The sequence below is a fragment of the Mauremys reevesii genome, linkage group 9, assembly GCF_016161935.1.
Source record: "Mauremys reevesii isolate NIE-2019 linkage group 9, ASM1616193v1, whole genome shotgun sequence".
In the NCBI taxonomy this organism is placed as follows: Eukaryota; Metazoa; Chordata; order Testudines; family Geoemydidae; genus Mauremys; species Mauremys reevesii.
Genome location: NC_052631.1, coordinates 90,571,141 through 90,592,811, shown reverse-complemented (window position 1 = coordinate 90,592,811; position 21,671 = coordinate 90,571,141). Strand labels below are relative to the sequence as shown.

Sequence of the window (21,671 nt, the reverse complement as noted above, 5' to 3'; positions counted from 1 at the left end):
CTGGTGCTGCCTCCTCATTTACTAGAGCAGCATTTCTCAAATGCAGCCACCAGCAGATTTTTTTTGCGGCCACAAAAGCCTCCAAAGCATGGGTGGAGATTTGGGGTGGGGTGGGGGGGTAGGAGAGGGAGCAGCAGCCTCTCTCTGCAGCATCCAGCTGTTGCTTCTGAATAATTGTTACCAAGGGCAGCGAGATGCGCTGCCTGGGTGTTTGTTTTGGCGCCGCCAGCAGGGATCGGCATCCTGCACCACGCAGCCTCCTCAGGGGCTCCAAGCAGCCCTTCTGGAGACACATGGGGATGGTGTGCACAGCGCCGGAGGCGGCTATGGTGTTCAGTCACTGGGGCACTCCTCTGCTCCAGCTTGGCTGGGGCATGGGGATCCTGGGACTCCACAGATAGCCAGTGAGTTCCTGATACACCTTCCCTGGGGTGGGCTCTTGCTGAAGGACTATGGTGGGCAGGGACAGAGAGACTGGTTTGTCAGAGTGACCAGCAGAAAGAGCTCTGGCCACACTCTGAAGCGACCAAAATATTTGTTGGGAGAACCCCTGCACTATAGTAAGAGGCCGCTATATCGTTCAGTGGCCTGCCCCCTCCTAACTCCAATGTAAGCCCGGCTGCCCACGTATTCAAAGAGGGCCATACATCCTGTTGCAGGTCTCCTCTTCCTCCCAGTAACCACAGCAGTGGCCTCAGAGCATGTCTCGGTAGGGGAATTCCAGCATCCCCACCAGCCACCTCCTGCACCTGAGTCCACCCCGAAAGGTAATCTTCATTTTAAGTTTCCAGGGTGATGACTGTGTTATCTAAGAAACTGACATTCAAGGGGTTTTCTTCCTTGAATGGTATTTACATCCTTTAAGTAGCTTAGAGTTTTCCCTCTGAGAATACCCAATAACTATTGCTGGCCTCTCTCTACTTTCGTTAGGAAGGTAACTGAGTATTTGCTCATACAGGTAGTTGCCACTGCTAGTAGGAACACAGGCTCTCTCCCCTAAAATGACCCGCAAATCAAATTAATTGCCCCAAAGTCAAATCAGCCTCTAATCTGAACCACTCCAGTTAGCTGTACAAAATAAGACAATGATCGATTGGCTCCAAGTAGTTTTAGGGAAAAGGAGGAAGCATTTGGCAGCTCACATTACATTTGTATACAAATAATAAGTTCATCAATAACTATAGTTATTTTGTGTGGCAAAAGCCTTCAATAGGATTAGAACCAAATGGCTAAAGATACCAAGCCAAGGCAGATCACACACTTACTGTGTACTTTGATCCAAGTATGTGATAATTCTGTCTGCCTCTTCTTCTAATCGCTTGTTGACATGATGAAGATACTCTGGAACCTGAAAAGATGAAAGAAAGTTATTTTACTCTTTACATAACGAAGAAATGTTAAAGATATGATGGGACCAAAGTCTGGCAGCAGCAGCTACAGACCAATTTTGGGACCAAGAACACCAGGGCCTAGAGTGATGGTGCTTGAGTACATTTGCCCCCAGTAGTGTCTTTAAAAAGGTAAATGTGTGGGTCACACTATTGCTGAGAATATTTCCTGCTACCCTGATGCACGAGGAGAATGCACTACAGGAACATATTATTTTGCTCTCTCTTAGCTAAGATGTTTCATCAGTGGCTGCAAACAAGAGGAAAAAGATTAAAACATAAAATACCTCTCGTTCTTGCATAAGCCTCTGCCCCTCTGCTGCATACAGACGATTAGTCTCTTCCAAGAATCTATGTTCAAAAGAATCTTGATAAATCTAGGGAATAAAAAAGAATTCAGTTTAAAGCAATGTATCCTTGAATACAAGTGTGATGCTTTTTTCAGTTTTCTGCAAACTGAAGAAAATGTACTCACCTGCAAATCAGAAAGCATACTTAGAAGGCTTCGGAGCAAACTCCTATCAATAGCCTCACCATTTCTTTCCCTCTCAATCAGGAGAAGAATGCCATCAATGGTCTTGTTCTGAACTTTCTGATCGCTAATTATATGAGTCCTAAATAACTCTAAACCCATATCCCTAAAAAGATAAAAAATAATTTTCTTAAATAATTTGCATCAGAACCATTCCTGATTTTTTTAGCCATTACAATAAAAACAGCATGTTCTCAATTCTGATACTCAAATATTTACTTTCTCAGAGTTTCCTAAGCCATTTCAGAGGTATGTAAATGCACACATACCATAATATGCAACTATCTAAAGTAAAACTCTTGTACACATTCTCATATCTGCACATACACAAGTGAGATTTATTTTTGATAATCACCTTGTTTTAGGACATTAACCATTCTTAGCCTGGATTAGCTGGATTTAGAAAGATTAAAAACTGATATGCCTTAAAAAGTGTTTCCTCAGTTTAATATTAAGACTAGCATATATTCAAAGATAAAGCAGTTTTGTCATAAGAACTAAGCATGGAATGGAAGCCAGGGTTCTAATCTCAGCTCTATCACTGGGTGTCCTTAGCCAAAGATTTTAAATGATGAATGGTGATGTGGTGGCAGGGATCTCAGTTTGGGTGTCCAACGTGATGCCTTAAATGGGTCTGATTTGAGATTGGGTACTCAGTACTTGCTGAAAAGTTAGACCCTTAAGGTATATCAAGTTGGACGCCCCAAAACTGAGGCATCCAATCATTGCAATTCACTTTGAAAATCCTGACTGTAACATCTCATTGATCATGTCTTCACTATGAGCGAGGGGTGTGATTTCCCAGCTCATATACACTTACTTGCACTAGCTTAATGAGAGCTATTCTGAGTATAAATAGCAATGTGGCCATGGTAGCAAAGGCAGTGGCATGGCTTAGCCCAGGGGTCCCCAACGCGGTGCCCGTGGGTGCCATGGTGCCCGCCGGGGTGTCTAAGCGCACCTGCGTACTGGATGGCGGATGAGCATCTGCCGAAACGCCATCGACAAGCAGCGTCATCCGACGCCTCTGGATGCTGCTGCTTGTCGGCGGAGACGCCTATTGATGTTGCCACTTGTTGGCAGCATTTCGGCGGATGCTAGTCCGCCACCACAGTCCACTGTGGCTCGTCGTCTGGCACCCGCCAGACAAAAAAGGTTGGGGACCACTGGCTTAACCATATTGAATACAACCTGCCTGTAGGTATGGACTCAGCATGGGTAAGTCATGCTGTTGCGGCCTCTGCTACTGCAGCTACACTGCTATTTATACTCGCACTAGTTCTCATCGAGCTAATGTGAGTATGTGTAGATGACCTGGAAATCACAGCTCTAGCTGGTACTGTAGACTTAACCTTAGTTTACCCAGGGCCGGCTCCAGACCCCAGCGCGCCAAGCGTGTGCTTGGGGCGGCATGCCGCGGGAGGGTGGCACGTGGCTCCGGTGGACCTTCGCAGGCACGTCTGCAGGAGGTCCACCGGAGCCGCGGGACCGGCGACCGCCAGAGTGTCCCCCGCGGCGTGCCGCCCTGCTTGGGGCGGCGCAATTCCGAGAGCCGCCCCTGAGTTTACCCCTTTATAAAATTAGGAGTTGTACATATTCGTTATCCAATATATTTAAAGCATTGTATCTTTAGAATGTTACAGATGAACAAATATTCTCACTACCTTTGATAACTAGACGTGTAGCCAATGACCCTTTGACCCTAAATCCTGGCTTTTCAGTTACCGAAAAGGCTTTCTTATATTATGCAAACTGGAGTTAGATGGTATCAGTTCAGTTAAAATTTGGTATTAGTCACTGCAAAACTCACATTTCATGGAAATGAAATTCAAAATCTCTCTCTCTTCAAGAAGGACAGAAAATTATAAGCTAGCTGCAATTCCTATATTTCAAATAGTAAGACAGTATGAAAGAGTTTTTTAAAAAAAATCTATTTTATTCTTTGCATCCTTACCAAATAGATGGCAGCATTGAATTTTGAAGAACATAAGTTCGATCCAGGAACAAAAAGATACTCCTAATCATGATCTGTTGGGGGAGGAGGGAAAAAGTCACCAGCATTTTTATATCAGTTGAAATTGAAATGCCATATACCTATATATGTGTATGTGCCAAAATTACCAACAATTCTGGGAGTATTCTGCATTTATTAGTATGCTGTGGGATGTTTTAAGTAAGATGATCAACATGACATTTAGTATTTGATTTAGGGTGAGAAAGAATTCAAAATAGCATTTAGATATGAACCAACGGTAAAATTAGAATTAGTCTCCGAGTTACAAACACGAGGGGAAGGGCTAGCATATACACACACACACACAATGTGTGTTTCAAATGTTTATTCAAGACCAAAGCTATATGTTCAGAAGTACATCTCAGGGAAGTGCTTTCAAAGCTTCATTTCTAACAAGTTAGATGTCATTTCCTCCTATAACAGGAAGCCTTTACATTAGATATCAGATAACAGTTCAGAAGCACAAAGTGTATTTGTAAAAAAAAAAAAAAAAAAAAAAATTATATACATGAGAGAGAAGTAAACTGTCAGGAATAGACAGGGTTGTTTTTAAAAGAAAAAAAAAACAACTTACCATTTGTCTGCAGTGATCTTGCCAACATTTGTCTATTTTCTTTAGAAAAAGAACACTGTCCAGCGAATCCATGAAAAGGCAGTTAAGAAAATTATGACAAAAGTCCCATAGCTGACATTAGCTACACAAAAAGCTCAACAATACTGGTTTGCTTTTGCACAATATTTTCAGTAGCGTGCATCACAAATTCACTAGCTACCTTTTGGAAAGGATCACCATTTTTTTTCCATATGCTATTTTTAGTTTCTATAAGAGTCATGGTTATTAACAGTAGTTCAAGACCAGGGTAAAATTATTAAAAGCACCTAAAATCGCTCGAGGAGCTTAAGTCCCATTATCAAAAACAAAAAATTTTGGACTCAGAAGCCTAATCTACGTTAACAATAGTACTTTGTTAGCATATGGAAAATTTCCATTATATGTTGTTTTATTCAGACACAATGATTTACTAAAGTGTAAACATACAGAATATTACAGTTTCAGGCCATATTTTCAGAGGGACTCAAGTTTACAAAGTTTGCACACGAGATCATTTACAAGCACAAATGCCAGAATTAAGGTGTCTAATACCAAACATGTGACCCCAAATCCTATAGGTACATATCTAAATGTAATATTTGAATCCACATTTTATTGTGGGTACAAAATATGCAGGTGTAAAATTAGTGGGTTATTGAAAGTCTGCCTCTTAGTAAAATACTAGCAATAGTCCATTTTCCATTTCAGCAGGAAAGCTTTAAAGATCCCAAACCAATAACTGAGTACTAGATATTTCTATAGACTCTTAATACAGTTCAAAACTAAAGCTGCTGAAATTAATTCTCTCTTTGTTTACCTGCACATAAAGCAGTTTCAGGTATCTTCCTGTGCTTTACAACAGTTGATGCCATTGCTAATACTTAGAAGGTGCTATAGAAGTGCGTTATAAATAAAACAGTTCAGGGACTGCATTCATTTTGCTTCATTGTTCTCTGTGAAGATCTCAAATGGCTTTACAAACATTTATCTTATAGTTTGGCAGAAACAGAAAGAACAGCCACAATGCCAAACTATATAAGATAATGCTACCTCCCCAATGCCATCAACTGATGCACAAGAAACATGACTCCTGAAATTGGCAGGTGAAAAGACTTTAAGTTAAAGGATATTCTCTGAACTGGTGAATTTGTGCTTTGATGTGGTCTTCACAAATTTGTCTCAGTTGTTTATACAAGTTTGCAGAAATCTTGTAGGAGCAGAGATTTTCAACAGCCTAAAATAAATAATGAAACAGATATAGCAAGATAAATATGAATTTCTCCATATGGCTTCCATAAAAAAAAATAGCATGTTTGTTTTTGATCCTTGAGCAAGATCTACCTGCTCTTGAACTTTACATTACATACTGCTGCTTACAGAGCACAGGAGATGTACGAAGCACTTTACAGCAGTAAGAAGACACAAAAAGGGCCTGCCCCTAAACAGTTCACAACCCACGGGTCTACAGGCTTCAATGGGAGTCTTAGCATACATCTACATTGGAATAAAAGGACCTGTGGCACAGCTACAGCTGGTCTGAGTCAACTGACTCAGGCTCACAGGGTTTGGGCTGCCGGGCTAAAAACTGTTGTGTAGATGTCTGGGCTCATGCTAGAGTCTGGGACCCTTCCCACTCGGCAGGCCCCATGGTTTGGGCTCCAGCCTGAGCCTGAATTTCTGTGCAGCAATTTTACAACCCTGCAGCCGGAGCCTTGTGAGCCTGAATCAGCTGACCCACACCAGCTACAGGTGCTTAATTGCTGTGTAGACATATATTAAGTGCCCAAGTGAGAAATGCAGGATTTGTCCCTAAAGGAACAAAGGTAGTTCAATTTTCCAGCAGTTTATGGGTTTTATTACTCTGAAGCACAGACACTTAAGGTTTTATTTTAGGAGCTACTAAACTTACCAAGCCATTTGCTGTTCCAGTGGGAGAGACAGGGAGGCCTTAGTGCAAGAGAGCACGACTTCCAGTGTCACCCTTTCACACTCCCCACTTCAAGTTCCCTCTAAACCTTGAGGTATCCTGCAACATCTCTCCAGGTCACACAAGTCTAATTATGACCTCAGATTTTTTTGGTAGTGCTCTGTGTTCTATACTTTCTCTATAAAATATCTTAAACTACCTGAGTGTGATTTAGAAAAAATGAATGCATGCATCATGGATGTTTAAGTGGAGAGTAAAAGGCAGTTAAGATAAAGTCTGTAGGCATAATGGCAATGTGAAGTGATGTTGCTTGTTATGTGGATGGACCCTCATCTGGTATTTTCCTAATTTGTATTGATTGTGTTTAAATGAAATGCACATGAACAACTTTAACTGTTAGGTTAACAAGGTTCTTGTGTAAGAATATGTGGGTATCTGTAGAAGAGCTAGTCTTTAGTTCCACATGTATTGTCTCCATGATTTTCAGACTGTATTTGCTCACTTCACTATTAACTCAGCGTGGGATCTGACAGTTAAGTTGGGTTCTTTCTAGCTTCTGCAACAACAGTAAAGACTCCACAGTCCAAAGTTAGCAATTCTGTGAAATGAATGCTGCTCACTCACCCATAACTATATTAGCTCCAGAGGATGAACAGAGAGTAAAAAGGAGTACAAACTTCTTTTGTCAGAAACAGTTAACTCTGAATATATATGGGACGCAGATTTACTGCGTTAGAATTCATCATTTTTTCAATGCAGTTTTAGTCATGAAAGCAAGATGTATCAACAACACATATAATACAAAACGCTACATAAGCACAAAATGGTTGAGTTCTGGCTGCCGAGAAAGCCAGAACTGAATTTCCTGATATTTGAGAGTTCTTGAGAATTCTCAGTCTTGAGTTGGTTTAAAAAAAAAAAAAATTATATGAATCTAACATAATGGTTTTCAATCATCTTTTATTTGCTGACCCCTAAAAAATTTTGAATGGAGGTGCAGACCCCTTTGGAAATCTTAGTTATAGTCTGTGGACCCCCAAGGGTCCATGGACCACAAGTTGAAAACCACTGATCTAACAGAAAAACACTGTATGGTTCTTTGTTCAGTTTGATGGCATATGGGTTGGAGTTTTCTCCCTTTCTCTCATGCTACTATAGTCTACATTGTCAGCTTCTAACTGACATCATATTAAAATGTGAGAAGTCAGATCAAACTTTCAAGTAAACACAGGATACAAAATGTAACCCCTCTTCCACCCAAATGGGCTTTGAGGTAGGGGGAGAGGACTACTGGGGGCTGGAAATATGAACACCACCTTCAAGCCAGATGCACAACCCCTCTGCAGCCATTCTTCTAGCTAATAAGCAGGGTTAACAATGGCTGGCTCTCCATAATCCGTAGGCAATGGTTTCTGGCCAACTGATCAGCACCCCTCTTTGCCAGCCTATTTTGAGGTGTTACAGAGTCCCCCCCCGACCTTAGAAAACAGTGGCTGCATAAATACACACTCCGTTTCCCACTCTTTGCAAGGACTTACGCACTTTGGAGGACTTTATACAGACCCTTTATGAATGGATGGATTTCATCGCAGGTGTATTTATTTCAATGTGTAATAAGTGAAATTAAAATAAATTAATCTGAGTTTTATGTATGAAACTTCACACATATACATGCATGAGCACATGTATATCTGGAGTTCTACAGTCGTAAGTAGTGGAAAATTCACAACGCGTTTGTGTCAAATAGGATTTTCAAACCTTTTGTTTTGACACAAGAAATCAAATACAAAATACATGCATTTTAATGGAGAAAAAAATTCCACCCATAGTATGAAATTTCAGAAAACACAACAGACAAGATTTTTTTTTTTTTTTAAATAGGCAGGTAGAGGGAATTTCCACTGAAAACTGTGTCCTTTTAAATGGAAGTATCTCCAACAATACTGTACAATTGCTACTGCAACATTGTACTAGATCAATATTTAAAATGATAGCAATAGCAGAATGTCTTGTGTGGTAACACTTCAAATAATCACACTACCTACTTGCCGTTCACAGAAGTGGGTTGTTCAGAATAAAAAGCCCTGCCTCGGGATTCTCCACTCTCAGATTTATTAGCCATACTCAGGACATGGGACCAAGGCTCCCCAGACCCATCTGGGTATTGTGAAGTTTACATTTGTTTTGGGGGAGGATAAGGAAGAAGAGAAGGCGGGGGGTGGGGTGGGGGAGACGACACCACACATGGCTGTCTGAGGCCACAGCAATGGGTACTTCAAGAAATGTTTAAAAAGTTGACCTTTCTTATTGTAATCATACATTTAAACAGGGAATTATTGCCCAAGTCTAGGCCTCTACTTTTTAGTATTGATGTACTGAAGAAAATTATTCTGGCAAATAAACATTTGTATAAAGCTTTCAGTTCTCCAGGATTATTTAGCTGCTTATCTATGTGCACTCTTCCCCAACTTCAATCTGAGAAGTAGAAGAACTAACACAGCGCTAATGGCTAGTGGTCTAAAAAATTAAAGGCTTAAAAAATGTTCCACTAGGTGGGATTTTACTGGCACACAGATGTGTCAAGCTAAAACCAAGAAGCTTAGCTCTGTTCAAAAACAAAATATGAATAAATCCCTTTGAAGAGTGCGGGAAGGAACTTCTATAGGCTTTTTTTGTGCGATTCCTCTCTCTGCTTAGATAATGGTGTCTGCCAAAGCATATTTGGAATCAGATCCATTTACTAAGCAGCTGTTCACAAGCAGCACTGGTTTATTTAGCATTTAAAATACTAGCAATCGCTATTACTATTTTTAAATTAAGACATTTATTTTTAGATTCAACTTAGAGGGCAGTCAAGTATGAAGTGTTACAATTATTTAAATATATTTAAGTGACTAGGAACACTATGGCTGAGATTTTCAACATGTTAGGATATTCAAAGTCATAACAGTCAAAGCAGTTGTAACTCACTCTCCTTGAGCATAAGTAGCACAGTGAAACGTGGTTTGAGATCAACCTCTAAGAGGGCAAGTTCATTTTAAATTACTACTTTGAAGTAGTGGCAAGGTTTTCAGTATGACTTTGTAGATAAAGGTCATTTCAACTAGTTAACTGATGTGTTTGTCCTTTGAGTGGTAGATTAGCCCACGATTCACTTTATTATTAAAAAAATAGTTCTGTATTATTCTATCATTTATTTTTAGGTGAATGTGAAATAAAAATCTCACAACAACTGTGTGTCTATCATGCCATCATCTCTCAAAAATGCTGCAAAGAAGCGCCTTATATTGGTGGAACCATGCACGTAAACAACATGAAATTTCTCAACCTCACTGGTTTTGATTTAAAAGTTCAAAACAAGAATCTAAAGTGCATGTAACATGCACTGGGTGGGAGGGAACATGGGAATGACCAAAAATAAATAATAATAATAATAATAATAAAAAAATCAGCCTATATTAAGGCAATTCAACCCATCCCAAACTTCAATAAGACCTAAAAATAGAATGTCATCACATATTTGCTGGAGTTCAAAATTCACCTTTTTGAGAAAAAACATGAAAATCCATCAAACGATAAAAGCTTGAAAATAGAACAAATAGAAGTACTTCTTTATAACTAGGTGCAGCACTAGGTGGTACAAACCCCGCCCCCCTAAGTTTAAGTAGTCCCAATTATTTTGACTAAACAAATTTAGTTAAGTAACTGTACATGAAAAATGCAGAAACAGAAATGTAATTGTATAAGGACTGAAGAGCTTATTAAAAAAGGTCTAATACTCAATTTAGACCTGACAGCATTCTTTAAAAATAAAACAAACAAACAAATAAATAAATAGGGCAAAATAATCATGACTAATGATGGTGGGGGGAGTAGTTTGAATGTTTTCACGGTCAAATATACATAATTCTAATGGCAAGCAATGACAATCAAATGAATATGATTTTCATGAGGAAATATGGTGACACATTTTACACCTACTTTACAAGTTAAATCTTTTTTTTTTAAATGGTTGTTTATGATCCTAAATTATGAACAGATTGTGTTTAGACAGACACGAATAGATTACATTTTAATCCAAGTTGTCCTTTTCTTACCTAAACACCAAACGTTTTAGGATTTCATGTTTCTCCTTGAGCAGCTACACAGCACAAACTCAAAAGCAGTAGTAAAGGGAATACAGCTCCTTGCCTTATTTAATTCGTGTCAACTGTTGCAAGGGAAACCACACCTTAGATTATGCTCTTGGCAGGTAAAAAGGTTCTCAGTTCAACTTTAGCTCTTGCAAATCCTTTATTCTGGATTTTTAAAATTCACTTTGAGAAACTGTTCTAAGTAAATAGTTTTTTCACTAGGAAAGTAACTACTAATTGTCATATTTCCTTTTTTTTTAAATAATCACAAAAATCATTTTGAGAAATGAAAAATGAACAGAGCATATCCAGATTTTATTTAGACTGAAGGGCTTTAAATATAGACCGGGCCCACTTACCTGATAGAGCTCTTCTAAATTGTACTTAATTGAAGTACTGTTTTGGATAGCTTCCACAGCTTCTTTCAATTTTTGCCAGGTTTCATCTGTGTAGTTTTCAGGCAATTTAGGTTTATCTAGGATATAAACAAAGATTGAGATCCTGTTAAAGGACAGCAGAAAATTCTAGCTGTTTTATGATGTGAAGATGACAGATTTGCAAAAACACTCTAGCTTCCACTAAAACATACATGAAGAAAGTCTCTTTAGGCATTTATCAGATTCTGCTTTCATTGTTAGCAAGGAAATTCTAAATTTCAACTTGACTCTCAGTCTTCAAGTCACCCTGTTGTGCCTGCACATCACAGCACTTGTAGCAGATACCAGACACTGGTCTATAAACTCTGCAATACCTATGACTTAACAGTTCAAGTGAAAAAATATTGTCAGTCTATACTTTCATTAATACTGACTTTTTATTAGACTAACAGCACAGGACAAAATAATTAGAAAGTGACATACGGATTGATCATCATGTGTTGATAAAATGGAAGCAACCCTTTTTAGATCTATATGACAGATGTTCCAAGACAGACAACTGTATATACCTAGTAAGAACTTTGTAATTATTATGTACTACTCTTCCTCACGACCTGAAAAACATCTATACAATGGCCAGGTGGGAAACTGGTGAAGGAAACCCATCCCTTCAATTTATGCAGACTTCAAGCTATATTTACACAGGAAACATTATGATTATAGACCTTTGTTTGCAAAGAAAACCTTCCAATCTGAACCAATGCAGTGGTGTTTTCCAAGGTCTGCAGGTTCTGGCCAGCAGGTGTATGTTATGTTTTTCAAGCCCAAGCTCAAACTTGGAAAGATTCAACTCCACTATCATTTAGTACAGCCTTCTTCCATTGTACATTGCATTCAACAAAAAAGTATGTAAAATGGGTTAACAAAAATCTCCGAAGTCAAATCCTCAATGCTGCAGCGAGTTTAATTTTTAAATCATAAATCTAACCACAAAATGATTGCCTAAAGCAAGTTTATGGAAATATTTGGGGACTTTTTTAATGAAAAAAATGTAATATTAATTAGTTCAGTAACAGGATCCTGAATACTACTAGCTTCTGGCAAGGGCTAGAAGTGCAGCATAAGTGGAGACCTTAACACCTATGAGATGCAGAATCCCTTGTAGTGTTCAACAGGAACCCTTCTGAACAATTAACAAAAATGGATGAGATGCCTAAATGATTGGTTTTCACTCTCTTTCAGCAGGATCATAGCCACATCTCAAGGCATCAAAAAGTATCAGGGGTTTCAGGACAGAGCAGACTTAGAATTCTAAAAACAAAATACTTAAGTTATCATCTTTGCTCCAGGAGGAATATTAGGATATGGGAAAGGAAGGGAGGGGAGGGAGTTTAAAGAGAAAGACATGCACACTTTCAGGTCAAGTTTGGCCCACAGTTTAGGTTTTGCAAACCCTGATTTTAAACAAAATTAAGACAACAGAAATTTGTGATTTTTTTTTTGGAGGGAGGGAGTCATAATAGAGACAGGTAATTTGTTTTAAATATATAGTTCCTACAGTGTTGGCAATATTCCAGCATTATGTTAGTTTCCCATTCAGGTTCTTATGCACTAAGTAGAAATGTGATTAGCTCACTTTCACTGTCCAAGCTGAGTGAATTAAAAAAAGAAATGCATAAATAAAACAGTGAAAAATTACTGTTTTTAAAATGTATTCTAATTTTAATAAGGTGTTATTAGTAACACAGATAAGGGTATAATTAAAAAAATATTTTCAAACTGTCATTTAATGCTGACTCAATAAATAGTAGTCACAGAGCTGGTACATGTTTTAAGTGTCAGACAACACAACAATTCATAATATGCCACAAGTGGTCACAGGAATGTGTAATCTACAACATTAACAAACATTAAGTAAGTTGTGAAAGGCTACTGCCCATATTCCGTTCACCTATAACCTGTAAGAGAAGCCATAAACAAAGACTAGACTTCACTATCATGCATCACCATCCTAAAATTCCAGAACTCAGTCAAACTAAATGAGGATAGTGCATTCCGGAGTAGGGTGGAAGAACTTTTCATAAGTGCTATCATGAATACCACAGAGCAGAGTTATAATCTAATTTGAGCACCATAAATTAGCACTAGATATAGATGCATTACAAACTTACTGTCCTGAATAAGATAAAAAGCCCCTCTCCTCTTGTATATCTTTAAAGCATATGAAGAAGCACCTCAGTATCCTTTGGGATGCAAATGTTACATAAACCACCGTTTGTTCAATGTGAGGGAGGAGAATAGGGGTAGGGAATTAAGTTGTGAGACTAGCATGAGGTGGTGCAGAGGGCAGAAACAAGAAAAGCTGCATGAACCTTGGATTTTGCCCATGGTTTTCAGGTACACTGACAGGCAGCTCCTTGAAAGCTATGCACATTCCCTGCCTGCTCCTATAATGGCCAATAATGCAGCTACTTGCTGAAATAGCTCTCAGGCAGCATCACATCAGCCCAAGCTTTGCTCCCCTGCTTCTGCAGCAATCAGCTCTGCCTGGCCTCACATAGCACTCCAAAACTCAAGCAACAAGAGCAGCACACATTCTTCTGGTGAGAGGATGGAGAAGTGGAGCAACAAGGAGAAGAAAAGACAAAAAAACGTATTCCAATCCATTTAGAGACCCAGGAAAGGGAAGACCAGCTCAATCATAAAGCTTAGAACTCACCTACAAATGTAAGTTATTTAAAAATGAAATAAAATAGGCAGAGACCATACTGTGATGGACAAAATGAGATGGACAATTATCTATCTTCTGCAGAGACCTGTCAAACACCCTGGACTAAACAATTTGTTGTTTCTTGAGTTGGAATTACTACATGAGGGATATCAAATGGTATCATTCTGAATAAGGTTGATTTAAAAGCAAAAATCAGGAGTAAGAGGTCTCAAATCCTTCCTCTCAAGGGACACAATGAAAGCTGCCTTAAAAGTAATCCCAAATGATGGAGTTTGCCTCCAAGTGTGTATTAGATTTGGCAAGTCTACACCATAAGAGATTATTTTTCCTTTTTACATACAGATTCAGGCGTTCACCACAGAAGAGTATTTCCAATAAAGCCTATTTACAAGCCAACTGGATAGCTTGTCATGTTGAAATACCACATGAGTTGAGCATCAACTCATCAAAGGGGAGGACAAATTATGGCTTGTTATTACCTTTAAAGTTCTTGATCACTAACTTCTTGGCAGAGCCAGGTTTACTGTTGGCGAAACTGGAGACCGTGGAGGAGGCAGCTTTGGTCAAGCCATTTGCATGGTGCCCCACAGCCACTGATGAAATTAAAAGGCTTTTATTTTTGAGCTGTTGCTGGTGCTGCTGCTGAGAAGAGGCAGCAGGAGAAGAGGATGAGGAAGACTCTTCAGCCATCTTCACATCAAGTCCAATAAAATCCAAGGAGTCCTCAAAGCGCAGCTTCTTCTGCAGGTGATGGTTGGATGAGGGCCCCCCCGAAGAGGTGGTGATGATGGAGGAAGATGATGATGAGTTGTTTTTGGAAGGAGAAGAGGAACAGGAGGAAATGGAATCAAACTCTTCTCTTTCAGAGTTGTTGCTGCTGTTGTTTAACTTTCTCTTCTTGCAGGAGGAGGAGCTGCTGCTGCTATTACCATCAGTGGCAGGTCTGACCTCCTGAGCTGCTGCTGGGGGGTTGGGGGAAGAGAAACCTGTGGGAAACATGAACACACAGAGGTGAACAGACTGAGGGGCATCAAATTCTTTTGGTGTGACACACAAAGAGAGAGTTAGAGTCAGTCTCTGGTTTGTCTTCTCTCAGAGGAGTCTCTCAACTCCTCCTTTTTGCCAGCAGAGTCTTTCAGTCCCCCCCTCCTTCACTTTCTTCTCTCGGTAGAATCACTTATTTCCTCTCTTCACTGCTCCTTTGTTTCTTCTCAGTAGTTTCTCATGCCTCTCTTGCTTCTACGCCTCAGCAGCGTCCCTCTTCCTTCTTCTCTCCACCCACGAGCCTCTCCCAGTCCGCCTCTCTACACCTATATTCTACCTTTTCTGCTCCCACTGGGGTCTCTCAATTCCTCACTCTCTCCTTCTTTTGCTCCTACCCTCTTTCTTCAAGAGGAAATAAAAGGGGTGGGTGGGTGAGTGAGTCTCTCTCGCTCCCTCTTGTCTATAGATCCCTTTCTCCACCTCCTCCCCTTGCCCGTTTCCTTCCTTCCTCTTCTTCTACCTCAGCCCCCGCCCCTCTCGCCTTTTCCGCTCCTCTCGCTTTAGCTCCCCCGCTCTCCCTCCTCCCCCCTCTCTGCCTCCTTCTCTCTCTCCCGGGAGGGGGGACGGGACGGATCGGGGCTTGTTATTGTCAATACAAGGGAGAGAGGGAGCCTAAAGATGGCGGCACATCCGGCCGCCAGGCATTCTGGGAGGCAGCCGCCCGGAAATTCTACCGAGGGCCCCAGAGCGGTGGAGGCCGGAGTGGGAGAGTGTCTCTCGCCACCGACAGACCGAAGTACGTGGCGGGGGAATAGCCTCCCTGCGGGGCCTTCTCCCCACTCGCCGTCTGGCTTAATTTGCCACCTCCTACCACCCCTTCCGCTACCCTCTGACCTACCGGAAGTGATCATGGTGCCGGCAGCTCGCGCCGGGGGACGGGACGGTTCGTTATCCCCTCGCGCTCTGGAGCGTGGGGTACGTCGTACGGCAGGAGGCGTGGCTACAGCCCGACCCCGCTTGGCGGGAGCAGAGGGAGGGGTTGGGCTGGTTCCCTGTAGGGTCCCGTGCCTGGGTTACGCCCGCCCACCCCAGCCCTTGGAGGGAGTTGGTTTGATCCTTGTCGGCTCCCGTACCTCTGCCCTGTCGAGAGAAGTACGTGCAGGCCCTCGTGGTGCCCGGGCCACTCCCGCTGTCCGGCTCGGGGATGGGGCGGCTTGGGCCCGGCTTCTCCCACGCTCGCTCAGGCGGCGGGGGTGCCCCCTGGCGCTGCTCCCTGGGACTGCTCCCTCCCCCTCAGCCGCTGCCCGCCCCACAGGCGCTGGCCGAGCCGGCCCGGGGGGAGGGGACGGCTCCCCGCCCACCTAGCTCGCGGGCTGCCCGCCCCCGCCCTGGGGCCGTGCTGCTCCGGGCCTGCCTCGCCCGGGCGGTGTGCGCGGGGCGATGCCTCCCTCGGTGGTCCGGGGGCAGCTGGGTGAACTCCCCTCTCGGTCGCCGGAGGTCTGTGCCCTGGCTCTAAGCCTTCCCAGCAGACGTGTGTGTCTGTCTGTCTGCCTGTGGAGGGCGTGTTCTCCTGCGCTCCCAGACCGCAGACTGTAGGGCTAGACGGGACCATCTAGTCTGACCTCTGTCCTGCACAGTACAGGCCCAGAACCTCACCCGCTCACACAGCTTCAGCTGCTTTGAGCCCCGCGGGCTGCGGCTTGTGTTGTCTTCCTACCTTCCCCGCTTGGGGTTTCACAGAAATGGGGTGGGGAGAGGAATAGCCCGGACCTTGAATGGTTGCAGGGGCAGATACCCAGGTATGCTTGGCTGCTCCCCCATTCAGTGCATGTACTGCAAAAACTCACAGTCAAGGTAATGTAGCTGCATTGTCACCCCGGCCCTGTGCCTATGCGGGCATAGTATAAGCTACCTACTTTACAGCTGGGGAAGTATTCTGGAACACTTGCACTTTTCTAGTGCCTTCCATCTGAGGATGCTCTCCCAATATTAACTAGGCGTCACCAGCCCATGGAGAAGCAGGTACGTATTTGACAAACGGACTGAAACAGCTGAAGTGCAGTGACTTGCCCAAAGCTGTGGTAGAGCTAGAAAGATTCCAGATTTCAGGAATCCTGGTTTTGTTCTTTAACCACTAGGTACCACTCACTTACACAATGGCAAACAGTAATATGCAAACAAGAATTGAATTAGAAAGTTGGGCTAGACTTATTTAAACTATGGTATCTTTGATCTTGCTCTCAAATTTCAGACTTTAGTCAGTGGTTGGCTTATAGTGGAAAAAGACGTTTTCCCCCCACAGCTAATTCTGCAAAAATCAGGTGGGTTATTTTTTAGAAAATTATAAATCTTGTGAACATTTATATTAGGCCAAAATTTAGCAAATTTTAATCAAAATTAGTTTGGCTTTTTTATAGTTTAGAGCAGCAGTTCTCAAAGCCGGTCTGCCGCTTGTTCAGGGAAAGCCCCTAGTGGGCTAGGCTCGTTTGTTTACCTGCCGCGTCTGCAGGTTCGGCCGATCGCGGCGTCCACTGGCCGCAGTTCGCTGCCCAGGGTCAATGGGGCTATGGTTGCCCCATCTGCAGGTTCTGCCGATTGCGGCTCCCACTGGCTGCAGTTTGCTGCTCCAGGCCAATGGGAACTGCTGGGCCCAGCCACTGCTTCCAGCAGCTCCCATTGGCCTGGAGCAGTGAACCGCAGCCACTGGGAGCTGCGATCTGCTGAACCTGTGGATGCGTCTGGTAAACATAGTGGCCCGGCCCGCTAGGGGCTTTCCCTGCACAAGCGGCGGAACAAGTTTGGAAAACACTGCTCTGTGCAAACAAATTCAGATAATGCAAAAATTAAAGTAGCCTTGAAGTCTTTGTAGATGTGCCTCCAAAGACAGTCATATGTGTGGAAGAGAACCTGGGGAAATTGGAAAATAGATAGTGATGTCCTGCCTTGGGACCCAATGAGACTGAAAGAGTTCATCGTATCAAAAGAAGGGAGATGCTAACTTCCCATTGGAAAAAACCTCTATGTGAACCCTGGGGCCAAATTATGCCCTCAGTTATAATGGGGTAAAACCACTGATTTATTTGGCTACACTGAAGATACTCCAGGTTTACTCAAGTGTTACTCAAGGCAACATTTGGCCTTATGTTCTTAATACTATCTATATATTGTGTGAATATAATTGTTTATTAACAGTAGTCCTCTAAAAAGGGTTACTTTATCTAGCCAGGCTATGATTACTAAGGTGTAGCTGTTTTACAGAAAATAAATGTCTTCCAAAGAGCTCAAGAAAATCCTTTTGAAATAGTTTGTCATTGTGACAAATTTTCCCTCTTGTTCATACTCCAGTAAGAGAATAACAAGACTATTTGTGTAAAAGATAAAATGAGGTCCCTGATTATTTTTTTAAATGAAATGCAAGATAATTGCTTTTTAAATTACTTATACACTTGAGTATTTATATAATATTGGAGTTCTTTCATCTTTGTATATTGTATATTTAACATTTCCCTTGCATATATTTATTTTACTGTTTGAATAAATGTTGCATTTATGCAGGCATCATTTTACCCTGTGTACCACAGCTATACTTTCATTAAGTATTACTGTACATTTAACTAGGACCTATCAAGGTTGGCCGGTTCACTTTGCCTGGGAAAAGAACCTCGCAGTTTGCATACACTATGGGTTCGATCCTGTTCTCACTGAAGTATATGGCAAAACTGCCATTGGCTTCAACAGGAGCAGGATTGGAGCCTGTATGTACATTTTCCTTTTCTATTAGCTATATAAAGAACCAAAGCATTTATGTCTAGTCAGACTAGAAGAAGATTGATGGATACTTTCTCTAATCTGTTTTAACTATCTAAGCTATGTTTTTTACTGTGCTAATCACCATGGTGTGATTGTACATCCATTATCACAACCATCACCAGACAAAATATAATTTGGTCCTAATCAACGATATAAAACATAACTGTCTTCACCAGAACCCATTCCCCCTTCCGGCAGCTGGGATCTTCATGGGAAGCCACTGTGGTTCCGCTCCCCTTCCACCTTCAGGGGTGGCTCTTTCCCTGTCCTCACCTGTGGCACTAGGATCTCCTCCAATGACAGACTCCCTGACCAGCCCCAGTGTTCAGTCTTCAAGAGTCGGATCTTTTTCCACCCTGCAAAAGATAGGGCCTTGTTTGGGATTCAGAGGCCGGGGAAGGATAGCTTTTGGTCTGGTTAATTTTAAGATTTTTTTTTGTTTGTTTAAAAATATTCTGTGTTGAATAATGTTGTTAATTATTTCTGGCTTCTTTTTGAAGGACTATTTTTTGAAAAAGTGGAACAACACCCAGAAAAGCAGTGTTAAGGCTGCAAGTAACAAACAAGCAATGCTTCTGAAAGCATAATAAAAGCTCTATTGTGCAAATAGCTAGGGCCCTACCAAATTCGCGGTCCATTTTGATCAATTTCACAGTCATAGGATTTTTAAAATAGTAAATTTCATGATTTTGGCTATTTAAATCTGAAATTTCACAGTGTTGTAATTGTAGGGGCCCTGACCCACAAAGGAGTTGTGGTGGGGTTGTGTACTGCTACCCTTCTGTTCTGCTGCTGGTGGCAGCAGCCTTCAGAGCTGGAGAGTGGCGGCTGCTGGCTGGGAGCCCAGCTCTGAAGGCAGAGCCACCACCAGCAGCAGTGCAGAAGTAAGGATGTCATGGTATGGTATTGCCACCTTTACTTCTGCACTGCTGCTGGCGGGGCACCGCCTTCAGAACAGGGCACCAGAACAACAGGCGCTGCTCTCTGGCCACCTAGCTCTGAATGACCTCCCTAAAATAACCTTGTGACCTTCCCAATAAATCCCTTTTGGGTCAGGACCCTAAATTTGAGAAACGCTGGTTTCCTCTGTGAAATCTGCATAGTATAGGGTAAAAGCACACAAAAGAACAGATTTCACAGGAGGAGACCAGATAACAAGGAAAAATAATCAATGGGGACCCATTACAGTGCAATAGGTTTGTGATCAATTTAACATATATTTAAACTATCTGCTAATTTTAAAAAATTACTTAAAAATTTAAAATAGAAGACTTCCTATATGAGAGCTTCAGATCTCAGTTTGTCCAATGTAGTTTACAGCAAAATCTCAGCCCTAGCATGAGCGGAACATAAGAATTGCCATACTTGATCAGACCCATGGTTCTTGTAATCCAGTATCCAGTTTTTGATAGTGGCCATTACCAAATGCTTCAGAGGAAGGTGTAAGAAATATTTTAGAAGAATTATGGAATAACCTGCTCACAGAGGAAGTTTCCTCCTAGTACCTCTCATGTAGAGGTTGGCTTATGCCCTGAAGCATGATGATTTATATCTTTTCCAAACTTTAGGGTTTTTTAAAATCTGTTCTATTTTATCTCTGGGTGTTCTCATATCTATATAAATGTCTATCCTTTTGGTTTCAATGACATATTAGGCAATGAGTTCCATGGATAATTGTATGTGTAATTTTTTGTTATCGGTTTTAAGTGCTGACTCTGGAGTTCAAGGAATGTCTCTGGTCTTTTATTATGAGAAAGATCAAGCTCTTCTATTCACCCTGTCATCTCTAGATTAGTAATTATTTAGTATACCTTTACCCTATCCCCTCTATTTTGTCTCCTCTCTAAAGTAAACAGCCTTAATTTTTTCAAGTGGTGTGTGTGTATTATATAACATACTGGCGCGGCAGAGAGTCTTATTTGAAAAATAATCACTATATACTATTTTAAGGCACAATATTACTCTGAAAAATGACTATGTAAAAATAACGAAGAGTACTTACAGACTAACAAATTTATTTTGGCATAATAAATTTGCCCACAAAAGCTTATGCCCAAATAAATTTGTTAGTCTATAAGGTGCCACAAGCACTCGTCGTTGTTTTTGCTGATACAGACTAACACAGCTACCACTCTGAAACCAATGTAAAAACAGAACCTCTCTTGAGTCAGAAACTCTCTGTGTGGGCTCAGGGTTGTGTCCTGTTGACTTCAGGGACAAAAATAACTTTGTTGCTTTTATTCCTGTTAGCCATACAGCTTGTAGTGAATGAGTGGGATTCTATTCCTTGTGCATCATCAATATAATTGTTTACTAAATTCCAATCAGTTAGACCTGTGCAGCCACATTGAGAACAATACTTCAGTACTTCAAAAATATAGACAAAATGGAAGGAGTTCAGAGAGGATCAATAAAAGTGACCGGGAGCTAGAACGACTGATTTATGAGGGAAAATTAAAGGTTTAAGCCTCCCAGAATCAGGCCCTAACACTGTGAAATCAAAGGCTATGTCTACACTAGAGACCTTAGAGCTTCTCCTGCTGACATAGCGCTGTGTGCACTACTGCTTATGCTGGTCAAACTATGTCGCTTAGGGTGTGTTCTGTCACACCCCTGAGTGACATAAGTGGTAGTGTAGATATGACCTTAGGAGGGTAAGTGACAACTGAGAAGGTGGAATGTAAGTAACCATTCATTTTCTACAATATTTGAAGATCATTAACATTAAGGAGGGAGAGGAATTACTGAGGGTGATGTCCCTGACAATTAGGAGTATTGGGATGAAATTAAGAAAGGGAAATTTTAGGCTGAACATTAGGAAAAATTTCCGGGTGGTAAGAGGCTTTGGAACAGACTGTTAATGGAAGAAGTGGAAACCCTATCACTTAAGTTATTTACACTGAAGAAAATATAAATGTACCTTGGGAATAATCCCACATTGGCAAGGATCAAATAGATCTTTCCCAGCTTAATGTGATTGCGTGGACTATGCTCCATACTATCTTGCTTTAGTAACAGAAGTACTTCTCTGATGGATTATATCTACTAAAGGGACAACCCATCCTAAATGCTCAATTACTGAGGGACAATCTACACTCATTCCTATATTTGCTTTCTACAACCAACTCTCAGTATAACTTTTCATGAGTGATGTACCCGAGTATTCAGATTCTAATATCTAAA

At 41.5% G+C, this 21,671-nt stretch overlaps 1 protein-coding gene across 5 annotated transcripts in view; it reads right to left on the bottom strand.

The window, feature by feature from the left end:
- Window positions 1–18,775, bottom strand: part of CUL4B (cullin 4B) — a 34,949-nt gene extending 16,174 nt beyond the window's left edge. The window contains exons 1-9 of one of the 5 annotated variants that reach the window (XM_039487157.1): window positions 18,653–18,775; window positions 14,174–14,680; window positions 10,946–11,061; window positions 5,657–5,760; window positions 4,509–4,578; window positions 3,875–3,948; window positions 1,864–2,026; window positions 1,676–1,765; window positions 1,266–1,348 (exon numbers count right to left, since the gene is read on the bottom strand). In XM_039487157.1, the coding sequence (XP_039343091.1) occupies window positions 1,266–1,348; window positions 1,676–1,765; window positions 1,864–2,026; window positions 3,875–3,948; window positions 4,509–4,578; window positions 5,657–5,760; window positions 10,946–11,061; window positions 14,174–14,680; window positions 18,653–18,671 (1,226 nt within the window). In that variant the 5' untranslated portion in view covers window positions 18,672–18,775. Of the gene's footprint in view, window positions 1–1,265; window positions 1,349–1,675; window positions 1,766–1,863; window positions 2,027–3,874; window positions 3,949–4,508; window positions 4,579–5,656; window positions 5,761–10,945; window positions 11,062–14,173; window positions 14,681–15,412; window positions 15,501–15,576; window positions 15,721–15,811; window positions 15,833–18,652 lie in introns of those variants that run through there. The other 4 variants (XM_039487159.1, XM_039487160.1, XM_039487158.1 and 1 more) reach the window with 4 other exon arrangements.
- Window positions 18,776–21,671: the final 2,896 nt, after the last annotated feature.